This window comes from Callionymus lyra, chromosome 2 (genome assembly GCF_982586985.1).
Source record: "Callionymus lyra chromosome 2, fCalLyr1.hap1.1, whole genome shotgun sequence".
In the NCBI taxonomy this organism is placed as follows: Eukaryota; Metazoa; Chordata; class Actinopteri; order Syngnathiformes; family Callionymidae; genus Callionymus; species Callionymus lyra.
The window spans coordinates 39,253,247-39,275,310 of record NC_141819.1 but is presented as its reverse complement, the minus strand read 5'-3'; the positions used below and the strand labels follow the sequence as shown (position 1 = coordinate 39,275,310).

General features: G+C 44.9%; 2 protein-coding genes across 2 annotated transcripts; both read right to left on the bottom strand.

The window, feature by feature from the left end:
• Positions 1–257: 257 nt before the first annotated feature.
• Positions 258–20,999, bottom strand: LOC148086948 (desmoplakin-B-like). The gene is made up of 24 exons (XM_087785088.1): positions 20,747–20,999; positions 19,258–19,351; positions 18,123–18,244; positions 17,914–18,061; positions 17,679–17,804; positions 16,656–16,715; positions 15,284–15,451; positions 15,104–15,208; positions 14,635–14,730; positions 14,420–14,545; positions 14,010–14,159; positions 12,936–13,090; positions 12,748–12,874; positions 11,647–11,833; positions 10,866–11,260; positions 10,627–10,805; positions 10,102–10,240; positions 9,374–9,567; positions 9,016–9,178; positions 8,862–8,945; positions 8,587–8,694; positions 8,423–8,521; positions 7,798–8,295; positions 258–6,040 (listed from the first exon to the last, which is right to left on the bottom strand). Exons 1-24 carry the CDS (start codon positions 20,959–20,961, stop codon positions 533–535), a joined length of 9,246 nt encoding a protein of 3,081 aa, XP_087641214.1. The 5' UTR covers positions 20,962–20,999; the 3' UTR covers positions 258–532.
• LOC148086949 (uncharacterized) lies at positions 6,055–7,790 on the bottom strand. The gene has a single exon (XM_087785115.1). It carries the CDS (start codon positions 7,654–7,656, stop codon positions 6,574–6,576), a length of 1,083 nt encoding a protein of 360 aa, XP_087641241.1. The 5' UTR covers positions 7,657–7,790; the 3' UTR covers positions 6,055–6,573.
• Positions 21,000–22,064: the final 1,065 nt, after the last annotated feature.

The following is a 22,064-nucleotide window of genomic DNA, read 5'->3' as shown; positions in this document are numbered from 1 at the left end:
ACAATGTTATACAATATTGATGTATATAAATGTTTTCTCGCATATTTACATTTATTTAGTAATGTTTGTATATTTATAAGGAAACCATAATGTAATTACATTATTTACATTATTCTTCTACTAATAATACAATATACATCAACCTAAACAAATATTATAAAAATTACCCTTGTCTGTGTCCAACTATATTAAATTAGATTAGATTGAGTGGGAAATATGATCTGCAGAGTCACGTGAATCAAACAAAGAAGTCTGACTTAGGGAGTTAAAAAGTTTTATTCTTTTTTCAAGCAACCTTAAAAGCATGATGAACGAGCAAACAAAACTGATAAATGTAATGATGAATGTCACATCTGCATCAGCACCCACTGGCATAAAAAACACCTCACACCTGCAAATACATGACCACCCAAAGCAAATTCTTAGAAACATTCCACTGAAAGATTAATACGTTCATCAAAGTTTTTCCTTGTGTAGTTGTGAAACGTGTGTATTGTCACCACATTACAGGCATCACATTACAGGAGTGATGTTAGAAGTTAGATCTGGAGGAGTAGCTTGTACGTGAGCTGTGACTGAAGCGGATGGAGTCTGAATCAAAACTGCTTCTGCGGGAACCCCGGTTTGACCCACTTCTGGAACCATGGGATGATCCAGGTGCAGAGGACACATTGTAGGGACTACTGATGCCTTTGGACGATGTGGTGGATGCTTGAAGCATCCTCACGCCAGTGCCGTCCTCCAACATGGAATTGTCAAGAGCCTCCTTGTATGAAATCCTCAACTTGCTCTTTGGGCAAGTCATGTTCTTGCTGTGGTGGCTGAAGTCTTGCAGGTTCTTGGCCGTTCGTTCGTCCAACCAGTTCTTTCTTAAAGCATCTTCCAGGGATCTCCTGCATCCGGCCTCTGGGTCATACAGCCCTCCTGTTGCAACTTGGTACTCCATAAATCTCTGCCCAGCCTCATACGGCAACCACATCTCCTTCAATGCCTCTGGGACAGAGAGTTTCTTTTTGGTCTTGACGTCCTCGAATCCCATGTAAGCCTTCTGAGCTGGCTTGAGCTTGGCAACCATGTCGTCAGTTATGATTCCAAGGGAGGATGCTTCTTGGATACTTAATCTTTGGCCATCTAAAGGATTTATAATCCCACCTGTGCAGGCCTGAGCCTCAAGGAGTCTTTGAGCAGTAATGGCATCCAAAAGACCCCTATTATGAGCCTCTGAGATAGAAATCTTCTCCAGAACCTCTGTATTAAAGATGGCACCAATGGCAGCCTTCTCCCCAAGGGATTCAGAGGGGGATGTTACAGTGATTGACATTCCAGACATTTGCATCGGCAGGTTGAGAGTATCACGGTTAGTGCTGCGCTCTGTTATTGTTGTTTTGGTCGTGGTCATCTTGGTGAATGTGGGAGAGATGGGTCCTGAAACTTCTGTTGATGAATATGGCTGAATATTAGTGTCTGATGACCTCTGAGTTGATGATGTCACAGAGGAAAAACTGCCAGCCTTCGATGATCCGTAGGCTGATCCTTCTTTAACTGGAGAGGTGATAATGTCGGCGAACTGAGTCAGGGTAATGACACCAGACCGATACTGATCATGCGTTGAACGATCAATGACTCCCTTCTCAATCATGTCTGTAATGTTGTATTCATTTCCACTCTGTCTGTCAATAATCACAAATTGTTTAGAACCATCTGGCGCTGTTGTCGTTATTTCCTCCCACTCACACTCCTGCTCAGAGAGTTCTAAAAAGGTCTCATGATCAATGTAACCTTTGTCATATGCCTGACGGATGGTCATCTCTTTGTTGGTCTCAGGGTCCACAATCACCACCCTCCTTCTCCTCTGTGTGGTCTTCTGTGATGAGGCTTGTGATTTCTTGTCCACAATTGGCAGGAGTAGTAGGCCTGTGTTTTTATCTCTAATACAGCGTTTCTTCAGCTCGGGATAAGTCAAATTCTCTTCTGTGTTTGGATCGAAAAAGCCCTTTGAGTCATTACCCCCCTGTGTCAGAATCTTATTCATCTTCTCATCCAAGTAACCTTTCTGGTAAGCTGTATTCACGTCAATCCGGTGGCTGTGTTCAGGATCAATTATTCCTCCACTGGCAAGTTGGGCCTCAAGAAGGCGGGTACCATGACCCGTCTCCACCAGACCCTTCTCCATAGCTTGGAACAGAGAAATGACTCTATCAGTTCCAGGCAGTGGGTAACCAGTCACTGCTCTTTCTGCAGACAACAAGCTGTCCTTAAAGTCGGCACCAAAAACACGCCTACTGTATGCATCTCCTACAGTCAGATAAAGGTTGTCTACAGGGTCAATTATAAAGCCAGAAGCAGCCTGGGCTTCCAGCAGTTCCAGTGTGGTCCCTGGTTTCAACAGCCCATCTTTCATTGCTTGATAGAAAGCTATGACTTTATTATTGGCTTCATCAAAAACACCGGCAATACAAGAGGACCCTCCAAGGTAGGAACAAAGGCGGGTTTCAATGTCTTGGCTCGTTAATCTACCCTTCGTCAGCTTTTCCAAGTCTGACTGATCTAAGAGGTTTGCACTGACTAAATCAGTGACAGAAACGGGGCCTCTTAGGCCCTGAACAGTTGCTGACTGCTCAGTTACAGGGATAAGCAAGAGGCCAGTACTCGGATCTGGGGTACACTTTCCTCTGATGTCTTCGTAGCTGGTTTCTTGTTTGGTGTCTGGATCAAGAAAACATTTGGGGCACCGGCTTAGAGACTGGTACAAGTCTGCATCTATAATGTTCCGGTTCATCGCAATATTCCTAGGTAGGAAAACACTGAGGTTTGGATCCAAAATACCTCCGACAGCCTCCTGAGCCTGAAGTATTTGCAGAACTGTGTCTTTGTCAATCAATCCCTTGTTCATGGCCTGACCAGCTGACAGGAGTTTTGTGCTTTTTGGGTCCTTATACCCTATCACAGCAGCTTCAGCAGCAAACAGCCTGGATTCATCCTGTTTGTCAACCACCCTTTTTGCCATTGCTTCCTTTACTGTCAGCCGCTGGTTATTCTTAGGGTCTATGATGTATCCTGTAGCAGCCTGTGCTTCCAGGAGCCTGTTTGCACAGTCTGGCAACATTTTGTTGTTTCTCTTTGCTTCTGTGAATGACATTTTCTTAAGAGGTCCGGCTGCAACTCCAGCAATGGCACCAGTTCCTGTCAGAAAAGAACCGAGAAGTGCAGAGACCTCCGGAACCGTTTTTTCACCATTGACCAGTTGATCAAACATGGGCTTGTTCAAAACTCCACAGTCCAAGAGTTGCTGTGCTGTTATTGGTTTACGAACTCCTTGAAAGACCAGTGTTGATGGGTCGAACCCTGTCCTCTGCTTCTCTTTCTCCCACTCTGAGATCGGCAAAAGCAGAACTCCAGTGTGAGTCTGTGTCTTGCATCTTTGCTTTAATGCCCCATAACTGATGTCATGCTCTGGCTCAGGATCAATGTAATACGTAGGCCTTTGGCTAAGTGCCAAGTAGGTATTCTCATCAAAAATGTTGCGTCTGATGGCCAGCTCCTTAGGAAGGAAAACACTGAGAATGGGGTCAAGGATTCCTCCTGCGCTCTCTTGTGCTTGCAACAAACGTAATGCTGTCCTCGGGTCAACTATTCCTTTTTTCATTGCTTCAAAAACAGACAGGGGCTTGGTTCCATTGGGGTCCTTGTAGCCCACCACAGCACCTTCCGCTACCAACAGTCGTTCTCTGTCCTTAATGTCCACTACACCTCTGGCACATGCCTCCTCTACCGTAAGTTTGTCATTGGTTTTGGGGTCAATTACATAGCCTGTTGCCACCTGTGCCTCCAGAAGGTAGTCTATACTATCAGAGATGAGGATGTTGTGCTTCTTGGCATCAGTCAGAGACAAGATTCCTTGATTACTGGCTATCCCAACAATTGGCCCAGTTCCTTTCAGATTTACCTTCTTATCTAATGCCACCTCGTCCACGGTTTTCTCTCCTTTCACCAACTTGTTAAATGTACTCTTCTCAAGAACACCACAATCCAGCAACTGCTGAGCCGAGACCTGCTTGCGGACACCATCGAAAATAATCTTGGAGGGATCCCTTCTCTCAATGGTGGAAAGAAGCATTAAGCCAGTATGTGACTCTGTTTTTGTTCTTTTCTTTAAATCCCCGTAGCTGATGATACCTTCCGAGTCTGGGTCAAGATAACACCCTGGGTTCTGGTTGAGGATACGGGAAAGTTTCTCGTCCAAGAGATTGCGTCTGATTGCAGTCTCTTTGGGTAGGAATACACTCAGGTTTGGATCGAGAATGCCACCTGTTGAGTTCTGGGCTTGGAGTAGTCGCAGAGCTGATTTATCATCAATCAAATTTTTTCTCATGGCTTCAAAGACAGAAAGAAGCTTTGCAGTATCTGGATGTCGAATGCCCACAGCTGCAGCCTCTGCCGACAACAGTCGTTCTCTGTCTTGCATGTCAACCACACCTCTGTCACAGGCTTCATCAACTGTCAATTTAAGATTATTTGTTGGGTCGATGATGTGGCCTGTGGCTGCCTGTGCGTCCAAGAGCAAATCTGCAGCATCAGCAGGGATAACACAGAGTTTCTTCGCATCTGAAAAAGACATCTTTCCCTTCATCCCAGCAATGACTCCAGAAATAGGTCCCTTCCCTTTCAGGTTGACACTTATGTCAGCAGATACAATTGGGACAGTTTTCTTTCCCTTTTCAAGGTCTTTGCACGTTTGCTTATCCAAAACACCACAATCCAGTAGCTGCTGAGCTGTGACAGGTTTTCGTACACCATCAAAAATGATCTGGGACAGATCTTGCTTTTGTGATACAGGAAACAGCAAGAGGCCAGTGTGAGGATCTACCTTGCATCTTTTCTTCAAGGCCATGTAGGTTGCTCCAGTCTCAGTTTCTGGATCCAGGTAAAGCTCTGGCTTTTGATTCAACGCTCGACAGGTGTCTTCATCAATTATCTCACGACTGATAGCTTTGTCTTTTGGGAAGAACACACTGAGAACAGGGTCCAAAATTCCACCTACAGACTCCTGGGCCTGGAGTAGGCGCATTGCTATGAGTTTGTTTACCATTCCGTGTTTTGTGGCTTGTGCTACAGAAAGAGGTTTGCTCACACCAGGGCGATTGTAGCCGACTGCTGCCTCCTCTGCAGCTAACAACCTTCTTCGATCCTCTTCATCAACCACTCCTTGAATACAGGCCTCATCAACAGTCATCTTCTGGTTAGTTCTGGGGTCAATGATGTGACCTGTGGCAGCCTGGGCATCTAGCAACAGGTCAACACAATCTTCTGAAATCAGGTTCTGTTTCTTTGCTTCAGTGAGGGTGAGTTTGTTGAAAGGTCCGAGGCTTGACCCTTGACCAGTGGGATTTTCAACTATCACTCCTGCTATTGGTCCTGTTCCTTTTAGGTAGACCTTTTTTTCCATGGACACATCAGGGACAGACTTATGGCCCTTGACAAGCTGGGAAAATGTGGGTTTGTCCAAAAGACCACAATCAAACAATTGACTTGCTGTGACCGCCTTGCGAACACCATCCAGATAGATTGCAGAGTCATCCAGTGTAGGCAGCTCTTTTACCCTCTTTAACTCAGACTCCATGGTTGTTCTCACAACTGTCACTTCACTCAATTCTGTTTCGAGCATGGACAACTTGTCCTTGTACATTCTTTCGAGCTCCTGGAGTTTTCTCATCAACCTTTGGATCTCACTCTCGAGAGAGCTCTTTTCTCTCTCCAGGCGTTCCTTGTCCATGTCGCATTGCTGTACCAGGGTTTCCTTACTGTTACACTGGCCCTTCCAGTAATCCAGATCTTTCTGGATTCGCTCATTATCAGCATGCAGCCGCTGTTTGCTGCTTATCTCAGATTCTAGAGAAAACTTAATGCGCATGAGCTCCTCTTCCAGCCTTTGGACTCTGTCTATGTCTCTGTCTGACGTCTGAAGCTTCAGCAGAAGAGCGTCACGCTCGCTGACCACATTATTGTACTGAGACTGAAGAGACTTCATGGAGGTGGAAATCTGCAACACACAAGCACACAGACAGATTGAGTGAATACAATGCATGTGAAAGATAAAGCTGCAAAAGTTTAGCAACAAGCATCTTAAGTTCAACCAGATCACCTTGTCCCAGTAATTAATTTGGACCTTAATTCAAGTAAAATTCTTGAAAAGGTATCAATCAAGGGAAATGACCTTGTGGAACTGGTCTAAAAAGCAGAGACAAAAATCTAGAACTCATTAGATTTTACAAAGTTAACAGCCACGGTTTTGCTTTCAGCACAGATCTTTGTGAACTTTGTAATGCCCAACGACCGCACAAACTTAGAAACATCACAAACCACTAACTGTGAACCTGCAAAACAGATTTTCCTGATCCTCACTTGTTGGCAAGCTATCCCTGAATCAAAGATGTTTCTCAGGTCCACAGAAAACCAAAAAGGTTTAAACTAAAGTCTAGTCTTAGAATAGACAACTACAGCAGACATGCAGGGTTGAGACTGTAGGGGGGTCGCTAACATGCAGCCTTCTACACACTACGTGTCCACTCCAAACTAGGACCTGGAGAATGTAAAGTTCTCCAGGGCCATCAGACAAACCTCAGACGCCTTCTGCTGAAAGTTTTCCGCCTCCACAAGTAGTCGTTCTCGCTCAGACGAGAGTTCCGCCACCAGATGGCGACAATCGACATTGCTGCGCTCACTGGCCTGCAGCTGCAGGTGAAGCGTGTTGATCTGTGAGGACAGCTGGTCCTGACCGGACGTCTGCTGCTCCTGTCCATCCACGTGGACACGCAGCTGCTCAGTGGTCTCGTTGAGAATACGGTTCTTCTCCTCCAGGGTCTTCTGGAGAATCTGAAGGTGTTGCTCTACCTCCCGGACGCGGCTCTGTTCCTGCTGTAGCTGCTGCTGTGTGGACTGCAGCTCTGCACTCAGATGAGCAACTCTCTGGATAGACTCTTGTTCCAGGTTCCTTTTTAACTTCTGTAGGTGCTTTTCTTCTCTTTGAGGATGTTTCTGATGCATGGCTACCTCTAGCTGCATCTCCAACTGACGTCTCCTGGACACTTCCTCCTGGTTTGTTCGCCTCACATTCTCCATTTGGCTTTCCAGGGCATCTCGCACAGCCTGCAGGTCCTTTAGGCGCCCCTGAAACCGGCTTAGGTTCTGTTCTACCCTGCTACGTTCCTTTTTTTCTCTCTCCAGCTGGAACTGGACCTTCTGCAGCTGCTCCTGCCGCTCGCCCAGATGGGTCACCACTGCAGATGAGTTGGTCAGTTGCAAGTTCACCTGAGTCAAAGTCTGCTCCAGTACCACCAGGCCCTCGTCTGCTGTTTTCCTCCTGCGAGTCTCCTCTTCCAGGTTGTGAGAGACAAAGGCCAGCTGTTCCTTCTGCTCCTGAACGGTCTTCACTAATCCGGCTATTTCCTCCTGATGTTGCCTAATCTCCTCATCCTTCTGGCACGTTAGCGCCTCGAGCTGGCTCTCGAGCTCCCTCATCCTGCGTCCACCCTCAGCTACAAGTGAGCGCTGAACTTTCACTTCCTCCATAGCAACACTCATCTGCTCTTCAACCTGAGTTAGGGAGCCTCTGAGCCTCTGGAGCTCCACCTCCTTGTCCTTCCTGTCTAGGTCCATCCTGTCCCTTTGCTGCCTGTGTTTGCTAGAATCCTCCTCTCTCAAGGCTTCCAGGCGCTCAACCTCACTGCGGCTGCTTCGTATCTGTGCCTGATAGCTGAGCTTTAAGTGAGTGATCTCTCCGCAGCATTTGTTTCTTACCTTCGAAATCTCCATCTGTAGATCCTTTGCCCGGTCTGCCTCGTCTGCCAACTGCCGCCGAAGCTGCTCGATCTCACGGTCCTTTCCGCCAAAGTCCTTCTCCAGCTCTACCTTGGACCAGCTTACAGTTTCCAGCTCTGATTGCCTTTTCCTTAGTACAGACTCATACTCGTTCTGCTGTTGAGTGTAGCGATCCTCCGCCAGCCTGCGCTTCCTTTTCTCCTCCTCCAGCATGTAAGTGAGACGCTCCACCTGGTCCCTCAGGTCGGACATCTCTTTCTGGTTCGAGTCAAAACTATCCTTGGTCGCACTAGTCTGAAGCGCGGAAGTACGCTTCACCTCCTCCATGGACAGCAGCTGGTCCTGTGACTGCGACAGCTGCAGTTTGTAGCGAGCGATGGTTTCTTCCAGAGACCTGTTGGTGGCATTGCGGTCGTTCATGCCGTCCTTGAGGAGACGAAGTTCTTCTTCCAGCAGGTCGATACGGGTGTTCCGCATCTGGAAGAGACACAGAACTTTCAGTGTTCTTGTCTGTCAAGTTGTACAGCACATGTTGCCACATGCTACTTCTGTTCAATGAACAAATAGGTCCTGGTTAGTGTGTGTGGATGGCGACGAGACGCACCTTCAGCTCCTCCATATTCTTTAGCAGCTCGCCAAGGAACTTGTAGTAGTCACTAGACTGAGTCAGAAGCTCCATGTAGCGAGTCTGAAGCTCTGTCGCCTGAAACACACACACACACTTGTTACTCTTCTGTTAATGCAATTAAACAAACAAAACACACAAACCTCTTGATTAAGGTCCATGGTTGGGGACTTCAACATGGTCCTCTTTATGGGAATGTTGAGCAAAGTCTCTAGTCCAGAAGTGTAAGACGTCAAATCTGACTCATAGTCCTGAATGACAATTGAGTGACAGGTGAGTGAAAGGAAAGGGATAAGTAAGCTGAAGGTGCACAAATGTCTGATACAACCAAACTCTGTCCAATGGATATGGACTGCTTAGTGCAATCAAAGTGGTCACACAAAACCAACATAATCATTAGAACCATTCCACTTCTCACCTTTACAGAGGAAACACAGCTCTGGTTTTCCTTCAGGATGCTGTCCAGTGTCTCCCTCTTGGCTTTTATTTCAGAGTTCAAAACCTGCATGTAATAGAAGTAAGACTGTAAGTATGGACCAAAAAATGCAAAACAGTGGTTATGTCGATGGAACCTTCTGGTGGTCCATGTGCTCCATCAAAGCCTGTGGCGTCTCGATCTTTGTTCCCTGCAGAGACAATTGTCTCTTTCGAGTTTCATCTATCCAGCTGCTGAAGGAATCGCTGGACAGTTTGTAGCGCTGCAGCTGTGGAAGGTACGATTGCAGGTCCTGCAGTCTGTGAGAGAGATGGGCAGCAGAGAAGAAGAGACGTGAGCAAGAAAGACAAGACAGACAGTCAAGAGAATGAGCAGAGAAAGAAAAGGAGAGTTGAGACAAACAAGCCAAGTGGAGAGAGCATTATGTAGAGAGAGACGGATAAGGTTGTGTCTTCATAAGACGTAAACAAAAGTTTACTCTCACACATCTGTACCTGGTGCTAATCTGGTTCTGGATTCTCCTCCAGCGGTCTGACAGCAGACCAACCTGCTCCGAGTACCTGCCCAGCATCAGGTCACACCTGTGCCAGGCTCCGCCCTCCTGATCACTCCAATGGGTGGCGTTGGTGAGCTCCGCCTCCATAGAGGAAAGAGCGCTCTTCTTCTGCTCAAGCTCAGATTGAAGTTCCTAAAGGTCCCGGAGGAGACATACGGATGTTGTCAACATTGTGTGTTACAGGTTGTGTGATTGTCACACCTGCTGCGACCTTCCTACTGTTCTTATAAACTGACATACTACAACCGACCTTACTACAAATGACGTTACGATGAATGAAGTTACTACACACGGCAATATTTAATATTGTAATACCACACGTGACGTGAGCACACATGACACTACCTTACAACACGTCATGTTACTACTTCTGACATTACAACACATTACGTTACTACACATGACACTACAACACATATTGTTACTAGGACCGACATTACATGGCGTGATTACACAAGATGTTACTACGAACAATGTTGCTACACCTGAAGTTACTTCACATGACATTGCTACAAAACATATAACATTACAACACATGGCACTACTACACATGATGTCATTACAACTGACATTACCACAAATGGTATTATTAAATATGACGTTGCTACAACTGATGTCAAGAGTCAAGAAATTAAATGCACAATTATGGCCAACTGAGAACCGTACCTTCAGCGTCTGCATGTAGGATTCCACCTCTTCTGGAGACAAAGATGTGGTCTCCTTCTCCGCCAGTCTTGCCTCGTGGACCTTCACAATGTCCTCTGCTCGAGCCACACTTTCCAGCATCTCCCTTAGAGCCTGCAGCCTGAGGAGACAATTATTGTTAGCAGCGGTAAAAATGACATCTTCTTTCTCTACTCTCTTATGACCAGGAGTCTCCAAACCGGTCCTCAAAGGGCCGGGGTGGTGCAGGTTTTTCTTCCAACCAATCAAGCATGTACAGTTTAAACAATGAGGTTTCAGCTTAAACAAGCAACACCAGACTGGCAATCAACTGATTACACTCCATGACACCTGATTGGTTTAAGGGGGGTGCTCTTTATTGGTTGGAACAAAAACCTGCACCACCCCGGCCCTTTGAGGACCGGTTTGGAGACCCCTGCTTATGACGGTCCTAAGTAATACATATAGGTTAAAGTGAACAAAGAAATACAACTGAGGACTTCACATGTATTGATTGGGGCCAGGTACCTCTGCAGCAATGCCGATGAACTTCCCCCCAGACTGCTCAGTCTCTGGGTAATGACACTGATCTCACTGCGCAGGAACTGAGCCTTGTCTGAGTCCTTCATGCCATCCACCTCCCTCAGGATCCGCTCCTTCAGATTCATGTACTCCTGCTGGGTCAGGTCAAGGTCTCGCTGCAACTTCTATTGAACACAACCACGTGAGAACTCTTCTCCAGAGCACCTGTTCTTCTGCTTCTTCACCTCAAGCTGAGTGATCTTCATCCCACAATCGTGTACAGCATCGTCGCCAAAACACACATGCACGTGCTGACTCAGTGATGTCTCCAGGGCCTCAAGCCTGAGTCTGAGTGCATGCAGCTCTGACAGGCTGCGTGAGGTCACCACGGTTGAGGACGACCTTTTCTTGTTCTCTGCCTTGACCACCTTAAGTGTCTCCTTTTTGATCACCTCCGACTTTCTCTTAGACTCCAAGCGCCGTCGCTCCTCCTCAAGACGGCGCTCCTCCTCAAGACGGCGCTCCTCTTCAAGACGGTGCTCCTCCTCCAGACGATAGGTCTCCTCATCTGACTGCTGCTGGATGAAGAAAACCTGACGTGGCTCCGCCTGCTGAACTTCAATATGACCCTGTTGGACGACTGTGGACAGAAAGCAGGTCACAAAGTCACAAAATGGTCTAGAAAGACAGTGTGTCTGTTCTCAGTGAGGGTCTAAGTTGTGTGTCTGTCTTCTGTGAATGTCCTAGTTGTGCGTCTATCCTCTGTTAGGGTCTTAGTTGTTTGTTCCATCCACTGTGTGGGTCCTTCTTGTGCATCTGTCCTATTTGAGGGGTCGACTTGTGTGACTTTCTTCTCCGAGAATTCTAGTTGTCATTTCTTTGTGAGGGCTCTAGTTGTGTGTGTGTGTCCAAGTTGTGTGTCTGTCCTCTGTAAGGATTCTAGTTGTGACTTTCCAGTTCATTGTCTTTTCTTGTCTTTGCATGTTAATGTGTGACGGTTTGTGCATGTGTGTGTATGGCACTCACTGTAGGTGGGCAACTGGACGACGAGCTGGTCATAATAATTCTGTGCTCCTGTGAATTCGGTCTCAAAGTTCCTCTTGTCCTCGTCGGCAAACATCTCAGAGTCCATGCTGGCAATCCTGAACTCCTCATAGCGAGTCTCCAGACTCTTGATAATCTGACGGTACTCCTCCGGACGCATCTGGGACAACTGTAGAGGGGAAATTAGTGAAGCAGTGCATACATGTGTGACTGTGTGTGTGTCAGTGTGTATATGTGTGTGTTTCTGTAGGTATTAGTGTGTGTCAGTGTGTATTAGTGTGTGTTTCTGCATGTGTTAGAGTGTGTGTGTGTGTGTGTGTGTGTGTGTGTGTGTCAGTGTGTGTAAGTGTGTGTGACTTTGTGTGTCTCTGTGTGTGTGTCTTTGTCAGCTTGTTAATGTTTTACTTTAATTTCTGCATGTGTGTGTTTGTCTGTTTCTACATGTGTTTGTGTGTTTCTGCATGTGTTAGTGTGTGTGTGTGTGTCAGCGTGTATATGTGTGTACATGTTTGTTTGTGTGTGTCTATGTATGTGTGTTTAGTGTACGATGAGTGAGTGTCTGTCTTTGAGTTTTTGTGTGTGTGTCTGTTAGTGAGTGGGTGTTTGTGAGTGTGTGTTTAATCCTTGTGTTATCTCAAGGCCAGAGAACAAATATGTTTATGGTATCCCTTGTGTTGTCTCTGGGTCAAGGTGAACAACCTCTCTGACTTCAATGAATACATATGCAGTGGCAAAGGTCTTTCACCTTGACCCTGAGACAACACAAGGTATATCACAAATACATTTGTTCTCTGGGCTTCGGATGAGCTTTACCCTCACATAACACAGAGGCTATGTGTGTATTTTAGCGAATGTAAGTGTAAGTATATTTGTGAGTATTGTTTGTGTGTGTTAGTGCTCATGTGAGTGTATTAGTGTGTGCGTTGGTGTGTATGTTATTGTGTTAGTGTGTTAGTGTGTTAGAGTGTGTGTTCGTGTATGTAAATATGTGATAGTTAGAATGTGAGCGTATGTTAGTGAGTATGTGTGTTTGTTTGTTAGTGACTGTGTGATTTTAGATGTGTGTGTGTGTGTGACACTGACCATTTCGATGGTCAGAGATCGAATGCGCTGGATGTCCAGCAGGCAGTACTTCCAGGCGATCAGACTCTTGACGTTGATGTACAGCTGGTTCCAGATGGTCATGATGGCCTCGTAGTACTGCTCGTTCCTACGAAGACACGCTTGTGTCAGTGATGCTGCGGGTCAACAGTACAGTGTCGGACACTCACTTGTTGGCCAGACTGACAGTGAGTGGGTTTGGAGGGGGAACGATAAGACAGACGGACGGAACCTCCATGTGCAGACCTCCAGGTCCAGTCACCTCCCACTTGCTGCGATGGCTGTTGTCATTCAGGATGGCCTCGTCGCCCTTGCAGATGACCTTCTGTGCTCACACCAACCAGAGAGTGAGCCGACCAACATCAACTGATGACTTGAATTGACCCATGAGTCACAAGCTTTTCCACTGACTTGAGTGCAGTGAATACAGAAATTGATTCCATGTTTTAGGTGAAAACTACATTCTTGATCGTACTAATAGTTAAAATAAAGGTTTCTATACTGTATTTTCTCATGGCGTTCATTCGTTATACATGTCACAATCAATCATGATTAAAGATGAGTAATTTGTGAGTAGAGAAAATACATAAATAGAATTAATGTTAATTGAATGAAAATGTGTTTAACCACATTTTCAATTAAATATTAAGGAACACATTGACAAATAAATAAATAAAACAACAACAACATTTCCTTTATAATAATAACCGTTTAATCTGTGTTAAGACAGTTTCTTGTTCTTGTTAATTTAATTTTAACCATCGAAGTTTAATTAATTTTAAATTGCAAGCCGTTTCTTTTAAGCAGGTCAGTGAAAAATCAGTTAGGGACCGTCAAGAAATGGGCAATTCGGTCAATTGCCTTTCTAAATAGGTTAATAAAAACTGTTTATTAAAGGACAAGAGGTATAAATTATTATGCTAGAATAGAATAGAGCGTTGTTCCTTAATGCTCTTCCAGGTATGTTACCAACTTACTCCAAATCTATTTGGACACCACAAGACACTTTTGAAAAAATAATGCAGTTCATGAGCTTGTTTCTGAAAAGTTAACAAATTGCATCCAGGTAACCTCGGACAAATAGGAATTAAGAAATATTAAAGCAAACAAATTGAGAATTTGTTGACGGACCCTAAATGTCTTTTTTGATAGCTTGGCCACAGTCAATAAGGTTGAATTACAGATGCATGCTTTGAATTTGAGCTGAGGGAAGCTGTTCCACTCATGGCTCACGTTTGTCTCACCTGGTCCTGCTTAAAGTCGCACAGCGCCTTGACGATCACCTGACTGCTCTTCTCCTCCGGGTTTCTGGGTTTCAGACGCACAATGCTTTTGGACTTGTTGACCACCCTTTGGACCTGTCGCTTATGATCCATGATCCTCTCCTTCTCTCTCTGCAGAAGACCAACACCACGGCTCATGACTCTGTTTTTAACCATTTTTAACACCAGGTTAATATTAGTAATAAGTAATTTTCCTTATTTCAAAATACATTACAAATATTTATTGGGATAATTTGTGTTAAAATAGTAACTTTAATCTAATAGATTTTGGATGCATCCAATGTCTTTTACGGTTATTTTCCATTTGCTCATCATAATAAACCTGTTATTTTCATGAAGGGAGGTAGGTGTCCCCACTTCACAGCGCCTACCTCGAGACCCTTGAGCAAGTCAAGCAGGTCCTCCAGTGGCGAGTTCTTGTCGCAGGTGTACTTCTTCCGCACCAACTCGTGCTCGCTCTGCAGACCTTGGTATGTTTCGTTGGCGTCTTTGAAGAACTATTCAAGACAAGATCACTCATGAGATTCAACCCTACCAACCTCGGTTACGATCCCTCACAAAGACTTTCTTGTCTTCGTTTAATTACCTGGTTGTAGGCTGCGTTCTCTTTCAGATGGACGTCGATGCACTTGGTGATTTGAAGCAGCCAACTCCACTGAGTCTGTAGCGTGTCTCTGTAGGCCTGAAGAGGTGATGAATAGGAAGGACAAGAGGTGGTGATGAATGGGAAGAGTAATTGAAGGGCAGGAGTAGAGGGGAGGTAGAGGAGGTGAAGAAGAAGAAACAGGCTGAGAATAAGAGAATAAGAGGAGGTGATAAAGAAGGGCAAGAGGAGACGAAGAGGAGGAAATAAAGAAGAAGGAAAGGTGGGGAGGAATAGGGAGATTTAAGGAGAAAGGACAGGAGAAGAGTAACAGGAATAGATGAAGAAGAAGAAGAAAGGGAGGTGATTAAGGGGATGATAATGAAAGAGAAGGAGGAGGTAATGAAGGAGAAAGGACAGGAGAGAAACAGAAGGTGATAAAGAAGAAGAGGAAGGGGGTGAAGGCTGTCACCTCGATCTTGTCGGCTGCAGGGTGTTGGTTCTTCAGCAGGTTGTCGACGCGAGTCTTAACTTTGTTCAGGTGTTTCTCTTTCTCCTCCAAAGCGCTCATCAGTTTCTGTCACATGCACACATGAACACATGAACACTTGGGTCTCGGTCTGGTTCTGGTTCAGGTCTACACTGGACTCACAGAGTAGCTCTCCTGCTTCTTTGGGATGTACGTGTTGATGTTCTTGTCGCCCCAGTCGAACATCAGCTCCTCCTCCTCACGGTCGTTGACCCACATGATCTCAGACGACATCTCCTGCAGGATCTGCTGCACCTCCATCAGCTGCTGAGAGCGCTGGTGCGACAGTTTCTGAACAAACAGGGAGACAGGTAAGACCACAGACATGAGAGAGAGGCTGGTGTGACAACAGACAGGAGAGAGAGACAGGTAAGACCACAGACAGGAGAGAGAATCAGGTGTGACCACAGACAGGAGAGAGAGACAGGTGTGACCACAGACAGGAGAGAGAGACAGGTAAGACCACAGACAGGAGAGAGAGACCGGTGTGACCACAGACAGGAGAGAGAGACAGGTAAGACCACAGACAGGAGAAAGAGACAGGTGTGACAACAGACAGGAGAGAGAGACAGGTAAGAACACAGACAGGAGAGAGAGACATGTGTGACCACAGACAGGAGAGAGAGACAGGTGTGACAACAGACAGGAGAGAGAGACAGGTAAGACCACAGACAGGAGAGAGAGACAGGTGTGACCACAGACAGGAGAGAGAGACAGATAAGACCACAGACAGGAGAGAGAAACAGATAAGATCACAGACAGGAGAGAGAGACAGATAAGACCACAGACAGGAGAGAGAGACAGGTGTGACCACAGACAGGAGAGAGAGACAGATAAGATCACAGACAGGAGAGAGAGACAGATAAGACCACAGACAGGAGAGAGAGACAGGTAAGACCACAGATAGGAGAGAGAGACAGATAAGACCACAGATAGGAGAGAGAGAGACAGATAAGACCACAGACAAGAGAGAGAGACAGATAAGATCACAGACAGGAGAGAGAGACAGATAATATCACAGACAGGAGAGAGAGACTGGTGTGACCACAGACAGGAGAGAGAGACAGATAAGACCACAGACAGGAGAGAGAGACAGATAAGACCACAGACAGGAGAGAGAGACAGGTGTGACCACAGACAGGAGAGAGAGACAGATAAGATCACAGACAGGAGAGAGAGACAGATAAGACCATAGACAGGAGAGAGAGACAGGTAAGACCACAGATAGGAGAGAGAGACAGATAAGACCACAGATAGGAGAGAGAGAGACAGATAAGACCACAGACAGGAGAGAGAGACAGATAAGATCACAGACAGGAGAGAGAGACTGGTGTGACCACAGACAGGAGAGAGAGACAGATAAGACCACAGACAGGAGAGAGAGACATATACGAACACAGACAGGAGAGAGAGACAGATAAGATCACAGACAGGAGAGAGAGACAGATAAGACCACAGACAGGAGAGAAAGACAGGTGTAACCACAGACAGGTACCTGCAGACTGTCCCACTCTTGGTCCAGAGCATGAAGGTTTCCTTTGTCCCCCAGTTTTACCTGCAGCACAAATTAACTTCAAACCTTAGTGTCAAAAACACAGATTCACATGCACACTCACACCAACGTGCTTACATGCACACTTGCATGCACAGTCACATGAACATGCTCACATGCACACTTGCACTGACGTGCTCACATGCACACTCATACTGATGTGCAAACTGACATGCACACTCACACTGACATGCTCACGTGCACACTCACATGCTCACATGCACACTCACACTGATGTGCACACTGACATGCACACTCACACTGACATGCTCAGATGGACAGTCACATGCACACTCAAACGGACATGCTCACATGCACATTCACATGCAGACTAGCATGCACACTCACATGCTCACTCACATGCACACTCACATGCAGACTAACATGCACCTTCACATGCAGACTAACATACAGACTAACATTCAGACTAACATTTAGACTAACATGCAGACTCACATACAGACCAACATGCAGACTCACATGCAGACTCACATGCAGACTCACATGGAGACTCACATGGAGACTAACATGCAGACTAACATTTAGACTAACATTTAGATTCACATACAGACTAACATGCACCTTCACATGCAGACTAACATGAATGCCCACTCCCTTACCAGTTAGTCTCGAGCATGCACACTCACATGCACACTCACCTGCAGACTCACATTCAGACTAACATACAGACTAACATGCACCTTCACATGCAGACTAACATGCAGACTAACATGCAGACTAACATTTAGATTCACATACAGACTAACATGCACCTTCACATGCAGACTAACATGAATGCCCACTTGCTAACCAGTTCGTCTCGAGCATGCACACTCACATGCACACTCACCTGCAGACTCACATTCAGACTGACATACAGACTAACATGCACCTTCACATGCAGACTAACATGCAGACTAACATGCACCTTCACATGCAGACTAACATGCATGCCCACTTGCTTACCAGTTCGTCTCGAGCTCGGTCGACCTCTGAACTTCTCTGGATGGAGCTGTGGAACATCTGATGACTCAGCAGATTCTGCTCAATGGCGGCGGAGTCATCACCCCATTGAGAAGTCTCTATCAGACGCTGAGAAAGAAAGGTACACCTTCATCATCATCACAATCATTATTTGTATCATCTTCGTTAATATCATCAACTTCATCATTATTATGATGATCATCATCATCATCTGCACCTTCTTCTGGGCGATCCAGGCCATGGCGTCCTGGAAGCTGCGACTCATCTCGTCCCAGCCGCTGGAGCTGACCCTGGTGCTGCGGCGCCTCATGGACCCGGTCAGGGCCATGTGGACTCCCTTCAGCTGGTCCTTGCAGATCTCGACCCTGAAACATCGTTCACGTCAATGACAAGTCATGTGAACAGGTCATGTGACAAGGGACTCACGTGCGGACCACGTTTTCGTTAGGTTGTCCCATCTGCCTCAGGTCCATAGCACAGCTCCTCAGCTGCTCGATGGTCTCTTTGGCCATGGCCATGTAGCGCTCAGCATCTCCCGCCGGCCCGCCCTGCAAAGGTCAGAGGTCAAACAAGATACACAATGAATTCCCGGTAAATGGAAAATGCCTCACATCCTCTCCACTTCCTGTTACATGTTTCTGATGACATCACAGGAAGTCAGACAAAAACATAGAACATGGATGCACAAAAAGCCTAGACGCACAAATGCACACATAGGCACAGATAGACACACACTCACTCCCTCACTCTCACACACACACAGATAAAGACTCACAGGGTAAACACACTCATTGTCAGAAATTTGCACAGATATATGCACACACACACCAACACAGATAAGAACACTTAAACATAGACACACACAGAAAGAGACACACTCAAAAGCATAGAAAAATCCACAAACATAGACATACATAGACGGACAAAGACACACTAAAGCATGGACAAACTTTTGCAAAGATGTAGACACACACCTGCACAGATAAGATCATTAAACATGAACACACACATTTACACGTAAATACAGAAATATAGACAGAAACAAATACAAAAACACACATGTATTTATATATACACATAAATGCATAGATACACACACAGATACAAACACAAACATGTATTGATACATACACATAAATGCATAGATACAAACCCACACACACGAACACAAACATGTAGCGATAGATACACATAAATGCATAGATACAGAGACACACACAGATACAAACACACACATGTATAGATACATACACATAAATGCATAGATACAGACACACACATGGATAGAGACACAAACATGTAGAGATAGATACACATAAATGCATAGATACAGACACACACATGGATAGAGACACAAACATGTAGAGATAGATACACATAAATGCATAGATACAGACACACACATGGATAGAGACACAAACATGTAGAGATAGATACACATAAATGCATGGATACAGACACACACACAGAGGGACACACATACATATATATATATATGTAAATGAATAGATAAAGACCCAGATAGACTCAGACATGCACATACGGCGTTTAAGACACTCACAGATTGCAGGGCAAAGTCGGCCTTCTTCAGGTACTCCTGACACTGACTCTGCAGGATCACTGCCTTCTGGTGCAGCGCCGTGAGAGCCGGTCCACTGTAGGGGGCAGCACAGAATGTGAATCTTTCCTTTCCACACCTGTTACTCTCTTCGTCCTTCTCTAACTGTGTGTGTTGTGCAAGCATCACTACTGCCACCTGCTGTCCTACTGAGGTTACCGCTATGAACGATATTTTAAATATTGTCGACAAATCAATGTTTAAAATTACGTATAAAAACAATTATAGTTTCTCATGTTAAGAATGTTCAGTAGCGATAACTGAGGTAGTTTCTGGCCCCCCCTACTGTTAGAACAGTCGTGAAGACTAATGTGTCGCCAGCTTCACAATCAACATATAAGTAAGTAAGTATTTTTTGTTTATATAGCGCTCCAGAACAGGGTCACAAAGCTCCCAAAAATTACAAAATGAATTAAAAACAATCTATACTCCATGATGGAAATAAATGCAACCATCGTCTCTGACTCAGAGAGAGTCTCTGGCTGCGGGTTTAAAAATAAAAACAAAAACGATACATAGTGTTGCTTTAATGTAGCTAATCTCGGAAGATTTTTATTAAAATTATTGAAATGACCAAATTGTTAGAGATCTGCTTAAAAGAAAAAAAAAGACTCAAACACAAAATTTAAGAATATTAGAGTACATTTGATTGTATTTATATTAAAAAAAAACTTTGATATTGTGGGCTGTCGGAATTTTAATTTTAATCTAATGATGTCATGAATGTAATTCGACGTTTAGTTATTAGTTGTATCAGGTGTGAGTGTCCCAGCATGCACTGCAAAATAAAAATGTTCCTTTGGTTTTCATTTTTTAAATTATGTTTCTTGTTGATTTTTTTCTATTCCTCGACATAAACTGGAAAACTGCATCTGTCTGTCAGTTTAAGATGACGTATGTTGACAGAACTTCGCAGATTGAGGAGTCGCGCTTTGACAGTTGCTCTTCATCATCATCATCATCATCATCATCTCTTCGACCTGAGCTGACAGGTCAGTCCAACACCGGAAGTGGACGAGCTTGTCCTGAATTCTTAGGAGTTTGCGTGTCAAACAAGTGCAAAATTCCTTCGTTTTTTAAACCTCATCACCAAGTCAAATAAATATTTTAAATACCTTTTTTAATAACTACATGCATTTCCCTCTAGGCTGCGTGTTATTAAAGTTACATAACAAGTGAAAGTTGACTGCTAAGCCGCAGGGTTCAACACCGTCACACCTTCGACACGACACACGTTCTCACATTTATCCACGTTGTTTGGATCCTGGATCTTTTGTCTCGCTAAAGGTTCTATCGTATGTCTAAGGTTCTGGTGTCGTCTTACAGAACTGTGACTCCAGCTCGTAAATATTTCACGTCAGCAGGCACAACAGGTCGGACGGAGAGAAAGTCGCGATAAGAGGAGATAAGAGAGAAGTGGACCGGTTCTGACCTCATCCCGGGCGCCACCCTGCCGCCGCCGCCGCCGCCCCCGGACGACTTGGCGTAGGAGTAGTTGTATGAGTCCATGAACGGTTCGAACCCGTTACCGCCCGAATGGACCCGTTCACTGCGGGAGTACTGGATGGTTCCTCCGCCCGTCAGGTCCGTTTTGGATAGTGTTCTCCGGTTCATGTTCAGTGCGTTCTGGGATCCGTAGTGACTCATCGCGCTCACGGCGAGAGTCCGGTTGAGTCTCTCCCGAGTCTCTCCAGAGCAGACTGGAACCTGCAGGCGGAGGAGGGCCGTCTTTTACCGGGTGACCACACCTCCGGTCCACTGGGGCCCAACCGTTCACGCCCTTTTAGGTGTAACCTTCCAAAAAGTGTATGAGGAGAATTTTAAAAAAAGAACAATAGATGAACGTTTGTAGAATTTTTGACAGAAAACAAAAAGGGGAAAATGAGTGTTGTGTGATAATGTCATGGCATTATAAAAACAATTTAATTGTTCTTCTAATTCTTTTTTTTTTAAGTTTAACCGAATTGTCGAATGTTAAAATAACTTTTAGTAAATTATTTAAAAATGTATTAATGTCATTGTTTTTTGGAAGAAGACATATCGTTAATAAAAGAAGGGAAAAAACGGAGAAAATCAAGGTAATAATTGAGTCTAACGATTTAACAAGGAACTTTTTAAACCACAGTTTAACTACAAATATATGAATTTCCTACTAACTAATGTGAAAACCCAACCCTGACTCACTCACAGGTTTCAAATGTTGAAGTCTTCCTCTCCAAGATGCAGTAAGTCGCTCATCATGATGATCAGTTATAACTTTATAAAGGTCTCCCTCTCAGCAAACGAGTGGTTACAAGAGCGGAGTTCATTATGTAGGCGGAGCTTAAGCACATTTTCTAATGTAAATATTTCAATGAATAGAGAGTTTTGTACAAAACAGACACATACTGATGAGTACAATAGAGGTCCACCATCTAGTTAAGACTCACTTAAATCAACACATTAGTTGACCTTTAAGCTCAGCGTTATTACGTAGTAATGATAGAGGTTGAAAAAATTGTGAAAACAAGTGATAATATAAATTGTTGAAACATGTCTGGGGGTAAAGGGTGAAACTTCCAAGCAACTCAACAAGGTGGATCATTTGTTGGAAAATATCAGTTTTCCTTGAGTTTAATATGTTGTTTTAACTTTAAGAAGACCTTGAGTTTATTATAGAAAATCTTCTAGAGTTCAAACAATATGATCCAAGTGTCAGAGAAGAAGCTAAAGCATGATTATAACTGCCTTAGTACACTGGAATAATGACA